Here is a 12,300-nt window from a genome sequence, read left to right as displayed (position 1 = left end):
CTATTTAATACTAATGTGAGGATCTTTGTTAGTAACATCACAGTCTCTATTTAATATTAATGTGGGGATCTTGTTAGTAACATCACAGTCTCTATTTAATACTAATGTGAGGATCTTGTTAGTAACATCACAGTCTCTATTTAATACTAATGTGAGGATCTTGTTAGTAACATCACAGTCTCTATTTAATACTAATGTGAGGATCTTTGTTAGTAACATCACAGTCTCTATTTAATACTAATGTGAGGATCTTGTTAGTAACATCACAGTCTCTATTTAATACTAATGTGAGGATCTTTGTTAGTAACATCACAGTCTCTATTTAATACTAATGTGAGGATCTTGTTAGTAACATCACAGTCTCTATTTAATACTAATGTGAGGATCTTGTTAGTAACATCAGTCTCTATTTAATACTAATGTGAGGATATTGTTAGTAACATCACAGTCTCTATTTATTACTAATGTGAGGATCTTGTTAGTAACATCACAGTCTCTATTTAATACTAATGTGAGGATCTTGTTAGTAACATCACAGTCTCTATTTAATATTAATGTGAGGATATTGTTAGTAACACCACAGTCTCTATTTAATACTAATGTGAGGATCTTGTTAGTAACATCACAGTCTCTATTTAATACTAATGTGAGGATCTTGTTAGTAACACCACAGTCTCTATTTAATACTAATGTGAGGATCTTGTTAGTAACATCACAGTCTCTATTTAATACTAATGTGAGGATCTTGTTAGTAACATCACAGTCTCTATTTAATACTAATGTGAGGATCTTGTTAGTAACATCAGTCTATATTTAATACTAATGTGAGGATATTGTTAGTAACATCACAGTCTCTATTTAATACTAATGTGATGATTTTTGTTAGTAACATCACAGTCTCTATTTAATACTAATGTGAGGATCTTGTTAGTAACATCACAGTCTCTATTTAATACTAATGTGAGGATCGTGTTAGTAACATCACAGTCTCTATTTAATACTAATGTGAGGATCTTGTTAGTAACATCACAGTCTCTATTTATTACTAATGTGAGGATCTTGTTAGTAACATCACAGTCTCTATTTAATACTAATGTGAGGATCTTGTTAGTAACATCACAGTCTCTATTTAATACTAATGTGAGGATCTTGTTAGTAACACCACAGTCTATTTAATACTAATGTGAGGATCTTGTTAGTAACATCACAGTCTCTATTTAATACTAATGTGAGGATCTTGTTAGTAACATCACAGTCTCTATTTAATACTAATGTGATGATCTTGTTAGTAACATCACAGTCTCTATTTAATACTAATGTGAGGATCTTGTTAGTAACACCACAGTCTCTATTTAATACTAATGTGAGGATCTTGTTAGTAACACCACAGTCTCTATTTAATACTAATGTGAGGATCTTGTTAGTAACATCACAGTCTCTATTTAATACTAATGTGAGGATCTTGTTAGTAACATCACAGTCTCTATTTAATACTAATGTGAGGATCTTGTTAGTAACATCACAGTCTCTATTTAATACTAATGTGAGGATCTTGTTAGTAACATCACAGTCTCTATTTAATACTAATGCGAGGATCGTGTTAGTAACATCACAGTCTCTATTTAATACTAATGTGAGGATCTTGTTAGTAACATCACAGTCTCTATTTATTACTAATGTGAGGATCTTGTTAGTAACATCACAGTCTCTATTTAATACTAATGTGAGGATCTTGTTAGTAACATCACAGTCTCTATTTAATACTAATGTGAGGATCTTGTTAGTAACACCACAGTCTATTTAATACTAATGTGAGGATCTTGTTAGTAACATCACAGTCTCTATTTAATACTAATGTGAGGATCTTGTTAGTAACATCACAGTCTCTATTTAATACTAATGTGATGATCTTGTTAGTAACATCACAGTCTCTATTTAATACTAATGTGAGGATCTTGTTAGTAACACCACAGTCTCTATTTAATACTAATGTGAGGATCTTGTTAGTAACACCACAGTCTCTATTTAATACTAATGTGAGGATCTTGTTAGTAACATCACAGTCTCTATTTAATACTAATGTGAGGATCTTGTTAGTAACATCACAGTCTCTATTTAATACTAATGTGAGGATCTTGTTAGTAACATCACAGTCTCTATTTAATACTAATGTGAGGATCTTGTTAGTAACATCACAGTCTCTATTTAATACTAATGCGAGGATCTTGTTAGTAACATCACAGTCTCTATTTAATACTAATGTGAGGATCTTGTTAGTAACATCACAGTCTCTCGTGACAGTCTGTTCTGTTGTCTCTAACCTGGAAGTTATGCGGGAACGCCCACTGAGTGGCAAAAAACTACTTTCCCATTCATCCAAACAGAAAAGTCCTGTCCTGGTTGCATTAAACAATGTTAAACTCACCAACATTGCAGCTGTACGAAAAGCTTGAATTATCCTTATTTCTATCTAAGTTTTTGCTTCATAAAAATCCACCATAGAAACGTTATGAGCTACTTTCTGTCAAGAAAGCACTTCCAAATGAGTTTGGAAGTGCTTGTTTTCAATAACACTAACATTTTTCTGCCTCCTGCATTGTGTAACATTTAGAAACAGGTGGTACGGCAGGACGGTTGAGTGATTTCCAACGAGCGCTTCCAAACTTCCAAACACTCCATCCATGCTGCTCAATGTTTTGCCACTCAGTCTAGATGAGGGGGGGGGGGGGGGGGACTCCTGATGGGAAAAGCATGCATGTGCATCCTCTCTATTCAAAGGAAAAGAGGGAGCTGTTTTTTCTCAGATTGGTACTACCATCACAACACTTAACCTGTGGACACTCACAGCAGCACTACAGGAGAGTCTATAGTCTACACACGAGAATGATAGGAATGGAACTACATGAATGAATGTCACATGGACACCATGGACCATAATGGAACTACATGAATGAATGTCACATGGACACCATGGACCATAATGGAACTACATGAATGAATGTCACATGGACACCATGGACCATAATGGAACTACATGAATGAATGTCACATGGACACCATGGACCATAATGGAACTACATGAATGAATGTCACATGGACACCATGGACCATAATGGAACTACATGAATGAATGTCACATGGACACCATGGACCATAATGGAACTACATGAATGAATGTCACATGGACACCATGGACCATAATGGAACTACATGAATGAATGTCACATGGACACCATGGACCATAATGGAACTACATGAATGAATGTCACATGGACACCATGGACCATAATGGAACTACATGAATGAATGTCACATGGACACCATGGACCATAATGGAACTACATGAATGAATGTCACATGGACACCATGGACCATAATGGAACTACATGAATGAATGTCACATGGACACCATGGACCATAATGGAACTACATGAATGAATGTCACATGGACACCATGGACCATAATGGAACTACATGAATGAATGTCACATGGACACCATGGACCATAATGGAACTACATGAATGAATGTCACATGGACACCATGGACCTAGCCATGGTTCATGACTCTCGTATTCATACGAGAGTCATGAAGAAACGGCACCCTGTTTTTGGCGCTCGCTACATGCACAACTTTTCCGTATATATAAACATTCGGAATTCAAATATAAAGTACTCACAATTTGTCCCACGGGTGTTAGTTAGTTGCTGCTCCAGCGATTTGAATTTCTGCATCCCGCGTTGTTTAATAAAAAGCATTTTTATCCGAGCTGTTATTTTGCCATTGGCTTTCAACTACGCGCCCCTATCGGTCGGGAGGAGGGTGGCACTCGGTGTGTTCTATATAGGTACGCTGACCGCCCTGCCAATACAGACTAATAGGCGAGTGCGCTCCCGGTGTGCAACTGTGGATTTCCCAAACGAACCCCGTTTGAAAAAAGTAGCCGGGGAGCTCGGATAAAAATGCTTTTTATTAAACAACGCGGGACGCAGCAATTCTAATCGCTGGAGCAGCAACTAACTAACACCCGTGGGACACTTTGTGAGTACTTAATTTGAAATCTGAATGTTTATATATATGGAAATCTTGTAAATGCAGCGAGCGCCAAAAACAGGGTGCAGTTACTGCATGACTGTCATGATAATCATCATGGCAGTCATGTTTCAGGGCTACCACGGACCATATCAGAAATGTGGTCCTCTGGGCCGGGAAACGCTTTAGCCATGTCTCACGTGTGTGAGTGAGCCGTAGGAGCCGAAGCAGGTCAGGAAGCAAAAACACAGTGGCCTTAAGACAATAAAAAAACAATAGCAAAGAGCATAAAACAACAATAAAGCAACAGCAAAGATTTTAAAAAAACAGCAGTAAAACAGGCAAGGCAGTAAGAACAAACACACGGACATCAAAGGGGGCTTCAGCCCCTGCCCTTTGTACCCGTCTGTAAAACAACTGCCCTCTCCAGAACACGAATGCAGCGTTCACTACATGGTGAAAGAAATGTAAATGCCCCTCCTCTCATTTCCATGCAGCGTTCACTACATGGTGAAAGAAATGTAAATGACACTCCTCTCATTTCCATGCAGCGTTCACTACATGGTGAAAGAAATGTAAATGACACTCCTCTCCTTTCCATGCAGCGTTCACTACATGGTGAAAGAAATGTAAATGACACTCCTCTCATTTCCATGCAGCGTTCACTACATGGTGAAAGAAATGTAAATGACACTCCTCTCATTTCCATGCAGCGTTCACTACATGGTGAAAGAAATGTAAATGACACTCCTCTCCTTTCCATGCAGCGTTCACTACATGGTGAAAGAAATGTAAATGACACTCCTCTCATTTCCATGCAGCGTTCACTACATGGTGAAAGAAATGTAAATGACACTCCTCTCATTTCCATGCAGCGTTCACTACATGGTGAAAGAAATGTAAATGACACTCCTCTCATTTCCATGCAGCGTTCACTACATGGTGAAAGAAATGTAAATGACACTCCTCTCCTTTCCATGCAGCGTTCACTACATGGTGAAAGAAATGTAAATGACACTCCTCTCCTTTCCATGCAGCGTTCACTACATGGTGAAAGAAATGTAAATGACACTCCTCTCATTTCCATGCAGCGTTCACTACATGGTGAAAGAAATGTAAATGACACTCCTCTCCTTTCCATGCAGCGTTCACTACATGGTGAAAGAAATGTAAATGACACTCCTCTCATTTCCATGCAGCGTTCACTACATGGTGAAAGAAATGTAAATGCCACTCCTCTCATTTCCATGCAGCGTTCACTACATGGTGAAAGAAATGTAAATGCCACTCCTCTCATTTCCATGCCATACCGGAAGGAGGACAGCATTCAGGAGAATTGCTTTTTTCCCGAAGTCTCCTGAACTTGAACGCAGCATTTAGCATTGAACAAACACACAGCGTGTGGCTTACCTGAGAGCCGGTGCTGCCTGGTGCTGACCCGGTTGGTGTTCTGGACGGAGCAGCAGAGCTGCAGCATGGTGAACATGGTGAGGATCATCACCACACTCTGGAGGAGCAGGGTGAGCTCAAACTGCTTCCCTATCCTGGAGGAGAACATGGAGAACATGGTGAACATCAGGGTGAGCTCAAACTGCTTCCCTATCCTGGAAGAGAACATGGTGAACATGGTGAGGATCATCACCACACTCTGGAGGAGCAGGGTGAGCTCAAACTGCTTCCCTATCCTGGAGGTGAACATGGTGAACATGGTGAGGATCATCACCACACTCTGGAGGAGCAGGGTGAGCTCAAACTGCTTCCCTATCCTGGAGGTGAACATGGAGAACATGGTGAACATCAGGGTGAGCTCAAACTGCTTCCCTATCCTGGAAGAGAACATGGTGAACATGGTGAGGATCATCACCACACTCTGGAGGAGCAGGGTGAGCTCAAACTGCTTCCCTATCCTGGAAGAGAACATGGAGAACATGGTGAACATGGTGAACATCAGGGTGAGCTCAAACTGCTTCCCTATCCTGGAGGAGAACATGGTGAACATGGTGAGGATCATCACCACACTCTGGAGGAGCAGGGTGAGCTCAAACTGCTTCCCTATCCTGGAGGAGAACATGGAGAACATGGAGAACATGGTGAGGATCATCACCACACTCTGGAGGAGGAGGGTGAGCTCAAACTGCTTCCCTATCCTGGAGGAGAACATGGTGAACATGGTGAGGATCATCACCACACTCTGGAGGAGCAGGGTGAGCTCAAACTGCTTCCCTATCCTGGAGGAGAACATGGAGAACATGGTGAACATGGTGAGGATCATCACCACACTCTGGAGGAGGAGGGTGAGCTCAAACTGCTTCCCTATCCTAAGGGAGAACATGGTGAACATGGTGAGGATCATCACCACACTCTGGAGGAGCAGGGTGAGCTCAAACTGCTTCCCTATCCTGGAGGAGAACATGGTGAACATGGTGAGGATCATCACCACACTCTGGAGGAGCAGGGTGAGCTCAAACTGCTTCCCTATCCTGGAGGAGAACATGGAGAACATGGTGAGGATCATCACCACACTCTGGAGGAGGAGGGTGAGCTCAAACTGCTTCCCTATCCTGGAGGAGAACATGGAGAACATGGTGAGGATCATCACCACACTCTGGAGGAGGAGGGTGAGCTCAAACTGCTTCCCTATCCTGGAGGAAAACATGGAGAACATGGTGAACATGGTGAGCTCAAACTGCTTCCCTATCCTGGAGGAGAACCAGGCAGAACCAGAACCAGAACCAGGACCAGGCAGAAAGGATTAGCACAGAGAGGTGAGAGGTTGTCCTATAAATACATCTCATCTTTCCTGAAATGGGACTCTGAACCCATACCACACCCGGTCAAGTCATTTCCCCAAATTCAAGGTATACCAAAAGTTAAAGATGTAGTGCCACCATTTTTGGTTTTAAGCATTATGTTATACTTTAGCTATTGAAAAAATAGCAGATCTACAAGCTCATAGTGTGGCACCGAGTGCCACACTATGAGCTTGTAGATCTGCTATATTTCTTTTAAATTAAATGTACTTGTTGTGTAGCTCCCGTACCAGAAGAAGATGCGTAGGATGTTGGCCACCAGCAGCACCAGACACACCCTGGTGGAGAAGCCCTCGGTGTTGCCGGTCCTCTGGATGTCCTGGTACTGGGGAAGGTACGGCACGGACCCCCCCAGCACCATGATGAGAGACGCCAGCCATGACAGCAGCATCCAGGACGCCTCAGCCTCCGCCTCTGTCTCCTCCTCCGACAGGCCCAGCCCTCCCTCGGCGGCGGCGTCCATCACACACACACACCACGGAGGAGACGCAGGGATGGCGAGGAGAAACGGTGGAGGGTGTGTGTGTGTGTGTGTGTGTGTGTGTGTGTGTGTGTGTGTGTGCGTGCCGGGGGGAGGGGGATGGGTCGGGGTCGACTCGCAAGTCGCAACTGGGGACAGAACAGAAGAGTCACTGAGTCAACAGGTGTTACAAAAAATTAAAATAGGGTGCATTTTGCATCCCAAAACACAGTTTATAGTTACTTCACCACTTTTCAACCTATCTTCATATAATAGGTCCTCACTAAAAATCATGAAAAAAAAAATGACACCATTTTTTTCTACTCGGTCTGTGTCTCATAGGAGGGCTGTGGGCAGTTCAGAAACGTCTTCCAGTGACATCATCGATGGGGAATACAAGCTAATAGAAACTGCAGGCTTTCTAGTCCTGAAAAGTTGCAATGCGTAAATGGAAGCCATCGTTCTCACGATAATGAAAATCTAAACACTTTTATAAAGAAATCTTGTTTAAAAAATAATCTGTCTAATGATGAATTGATGATGTCACTGGAAGACGGTTTCTAAACTGCCCATAGCCCCCTAGCCTCGGTACCAGGCTTTCATTTTTGTTGGTGCAAAAGTTGAAAGCCTGGAGGAACGCATTGGCCGCTCTGGTCTAAAAGTGGGAGTCAACCCTTCCGGGTGGGCGTCGCTCCAAATGATGTGACGCAGCGCTGCACTAGGGGGGAGAGGAGGGGCCGGGGGTGACGGACAGATCGATGAGATCCAATCAGGGCGTGCGCAAATCTGAGCCGCGACCCGCCCCTCTAGACCAGAAACCTAACACGTTAGCTCAGGCTAATAGCCCCCCATTTTGAACCCGGACATGTTGAGTACAATGTACAACACGGTTTTATGTTATATAATATATACATGTTTAGTATGGGTCCCCAGCATGTAGAAACTGCCAGATGCTAACGGGGTGCTGTTATTGTTATCTGTGCAGCACAGAGTGGGTGTCTGGCCGGAGCAGTGACAACGGAACGGGGTGCTGTTATTGTTATCTGTGGAACACACAGCAGGTGTCTGGCCGGAGCAGTGACAACGGAATGGGGTGCTGTTATTGTTATCTGTGCAAAGTTTTTGTTTCATGAAAATCCACCATAGAAATGTTATGAGCTATACTTTCTGTCAAGAAATGCCCTGCATTTGATTTGTCAGAGTTTGGAAGTGCTTGTTTTCAATAACACGACATTCTTCTGCCTCCTGCATCATGTGACATTTAGAAACAGGTGGTACGGCAGGACGGTTGAGTGATTTCCAACGAGCGCTTCCAAACTCCAACACTCGTGTCCTGATGGGAAAATCATGCCTATGAATACTCTATATACTGTAACTGTACGTCTCTGGACCTGTCTCTGTTATACTGTATATTACATACTGTACGTCTCTGGACCGGTCACGCCACATTATTTATGTTCCAGACCAGCAGTAATCTACGGAGCACTCCTTCCTTCCCTCTCTCTCTCTCTCTGCTAGGTAAACAAAACACTACTGTAGAATTATTATGACCTAGTTATGTTTTGCATGTCATGCAGTGCGTGATTAGAATCTGTTGGCTACATACAGTAGTGAAACAGGAATTATTGTGGTAATATGATATGATACAGTACTTCATTGTCAGTTTGCACTGGAATTTATTTTGCGACCCAGCGTTTGTATGCAACACATATTAGGGCATTCACTTCTAGTCATTTTGACTAGTTGACTAGTTTACTATAGTTGTTTAATTAACTACCTATTATGTAAAAAATAAAAAAATAAAAATAAAAGTTTTCTTATCAACTAGTCAACTAGTACCAACAACAAGGTCGACTAGTGAATTTACTAGTCGACTAGTTGCTTAACCCATTCTGACCTGAGATCAGATTCATACGAGGTTTCCACTGGACACACACTGGTCTGACGAACCCATTCTTGACCTGAGATCAGATTCTAAAAATGTCAGTTGTTCTTCGATTTTTTTCAAAAATAGCAGACCTACAAGCTCGTATCGCGCCACTCGGTGGCGCGATATGAGCTTGTAGATCTGCTATTTTTCAATAGCTAAAGCATAACATGATGCTGACACCAAAATGGGTGCCGGTCAGAATGGGTTAAAGCCCTAACACATAAACACATTTCACAACACAGGACAAAAACATTAAATACAGTTACATACACAGAAACATAAGGGCAGAGAGCTCAGTCTAGTCCTGCACGCCCAAATTCCTGATTAAGCCTCAGAGTCGACTGACGGACAAAAGACCTCTTCAGTCTGACCTTATTGTAATGCTGCAACACTATTATCTCCTTCCTGAAGGCAGCAACCTGAACCTATACTCTCCATGCAAAACATGGCTAGTAATAGAGGTGATATTCCTTGCTAACCTTAGGATGCTGTTATCATACGTGGTAGTTGTGTAATAATTGACGAGGAGGTGACCAGTAGGCAGCTGAGCAAATATTTCAGACTGCCGTTAAACCCACACGAATTATGTTGTACACATTAGGTTGTCAAAACATGTGCGTCTTGGCTACCGGTTTCAATGCTGAACCCCTCTTTTCCCCCTACACGTTCAGTCTGGTGAAAGAACAACACAAACTGAATGAAATATCATTTGGACCAGAGTCATTCTGTAAGGATTCACAGCTTCAGCTCACATCCTCAAAGGGAAGGGAACCCTTTGTCCCTACTCTGTGGATAACATTCAGCGAAGAATATAGATCTACAAGCTCTACAACACATTGCAATGCAGCATGCTGTGAAAATATCAAAACACCTAGTAGAGCCCTAGCTGGGTCCCCGGTCTACTATACAATTACATACAATACAATACAAGACGTATTTCACTTTACTTTGACTTTTGTGTGCGCCACAGACAGTTTTAAGTTTTTAAGTTCACATTCAATCTGCCCCATCCATTAATGTTTTTAAGTCCATTTTTAGGTTTTTCCTGTATCGTAGCTCTTTTTTTTGTTGTTGTTGTTTTGCTTATTTTAACCTTTCATGCTTATATTTTTGTCATTTTTCATTGTGTTTTCTCATGTATATTCTGTGTTCTCTTGCCTGTTTCTCTGTTTTTGCCACTGATGTACAGCACTTTGGTCAACCTCGGTTGTTTTAAAACGTGCTCTATAAATAAAGTTTGATTTGATTTGATTTGATTTAAGTTGAGTCAATATTTACACATTAGACATTTTGATATTCATTCTAAATAATATATTGAATAAAGCAAGTTACAAACTTTGTGAGTATAGATAGTCAAAATGACCCGAGAAGTGTTTTAACCACTTGATCCCCACCATGCCTAATTCAACAAAAAATAGCCAATCTAGAAGCTTGCAACGCATCACAGCACGATGCGTTGGCTGTGCGCTTGAAGATCTAGCGATTTGGTGTAGACGTAAAAAAAAACAAGCGTTCCAAACTTAAGCCCGCTTCACTAAGAATAGAGGGTTTAAGTGGCTGAAATGAAATAACACCCTTAATTAATGAGTGCTTAAAGCACACACATGATGTGTGCTGATAAGGCTCTGGCTTAGCAGCATTATCAGAGTCACTAACAGACTCATATGAAAAACTGCCCTTCCAAGTGAAGAGCAAGAGAGTCACGGAGAAGATGAGGAGTGTCTTATTAACCCTGTCGTGACATCTGCAGCCTGCTCTGCATACAGTAAGTCAGCTGCATGAGATATGACAATATTTAAAACTAGGGAATGGTATATTCAAAGCATAATTATTATAGAAGGTAGCCTGGGTGGTAATCTGGTTGAAACAATGTGAAGGTTATACTGTATACAGTACAGCAGCAGGACATGTGATTCTGTTAATACTAACACCTCTGACTGTGACGTTCATTTCAGAGTCAGAGGCAGGCAGCTGTCTTTTTCAGCCTCGGTCAATTCTGTGGAACATTCATAATCAGTGGTGGAAAGTAACTTATACTGCATGTATTCAAGCACGATTTTGAGGGATTTTCTACTCCACTACAATTATTTGAAAACTTTAGTTGCAACTTAATTTGCAGATTTTTAGACTATTATTGATAACGATAATGATAAAGATAACAAACTATCTCTACATCTGGGAAAAAAACTGAATCCATTCTCTTTGGTTCAAATAGTAATCTCAGCAAGGCAGATGACTTCTTGGTTAGAGTGGGTGACAATATTATTATCACACGGAAAGATTTAATTACCTACATAGGTTCTGTAACTGCCAGTGTCAGTTGGTTCTTTTAACTTAAGTCAGGTCTTTACTTTTGAAGTTTGTTATTTTTCTTTGTTTATTTGTGTTGTCTTATTTTGACACTTCCTGTAGACTTAGGATACCTTTATTGTGAAACTTCCTGTTAGAGTGCATATATAGCTGAATGTTGGCTTCACTCACCTCAGAGACACTCAGCCAGAGTGACACAGTGAGACACAGCATGTTTGAGGCAGCAGAGCCACATGGTATGAGACTTGTTTGTTTGGAACTTCATGTTTAACCCAGTTGATTTGATATTGTTGAAATGGTTTGTAGATTCAGTATGTGGTTTTGTAGATCCAATATGTAGTTTTGTAGATCCAATATGTAGTTTTGTAGATCCAGTATGTGGTTTTGTAGATTCAGTATGTGGTTTTGTAGATTCAGTATGTAGGTTTGTAGATTCAGTATGTAGTTTTGTAGATCCAGTATACAGCTTGTAGATTCAGTATATAATGTAAAGCCGTTTATATTGTTTACAGTGCCTGCTTTTGCTGTTTCCGATGTGCCAAGTATCGTTATCCCAAGATTGTTGGTATGAAGTTCAAGGTGGCATTCGATTCAACCCCTAGCCCCTCGATTAGCGGAGCGAGGTATATGATTTGTTTGTTCTGTTTTGGGTTCATTCATTTACTTTAGGTCTAATTAATTGTATTGTGGGTTGATGGTTCGTTTGATATATCTCTGTTATGGACATTCTTGGTAATTTATTGGTCTACTCTTGAAATG

The 12,300-nt window shown here is 41.1% G+C and overlaps 1 protein-coding gene across 3 annotated transcripts in view; it reads right to left on the bottom strand.

Annotated features, from left to right (window-relative positions):
- The window catches only part of LOC310857566 (solute carrier family 66 member 2), a 200,028-nt gene that overhangs the window by 182,487 nt on the left and 5,241 nt on the right, over positions 1-12,300 (bottom strand). For all 3 annotated transcript variants that reach the window (XR_014569148.1, XR_014569149.1, XM_083763283.1), the window contains exons 2-3: positions 7,072-7,450; positions 5,442-5,575 (exon numbers count right to left, since the gene is read on the bottom strand). Coding sequence is in view for 1 of the 3 variants with exons in the window: in XM_083763283.1 (XP_083619409.1) it covers positions 5,442-5,575; positions 7,072-7,304 (367 nt within the window). In the remaining 2 variants the exon portion in view is untranslated. The remainder of the gene's footprint in view (positions 1-5,441; positions 5,576-7,071; positions 7,451-12,300) is intronic.

This window comes from Protomyctophum parallelum (assembly GCF_964188405.1).
Source record: "Protomyctophum parallelum genome assembly, chromosome: 4".
In the NCBI taxonomy this organism is placed as follows: Eukaryota; Metazoa; Chordata; class Actinopteri; order Myctophiformes; family Myctophidae; genus Protomyctophum; species Protomyctophum parallelum.
Note: the sequence above shows the minus strand (reverse complement) of the source record. Positions and strands in the feature narration are given on the sequence as shown.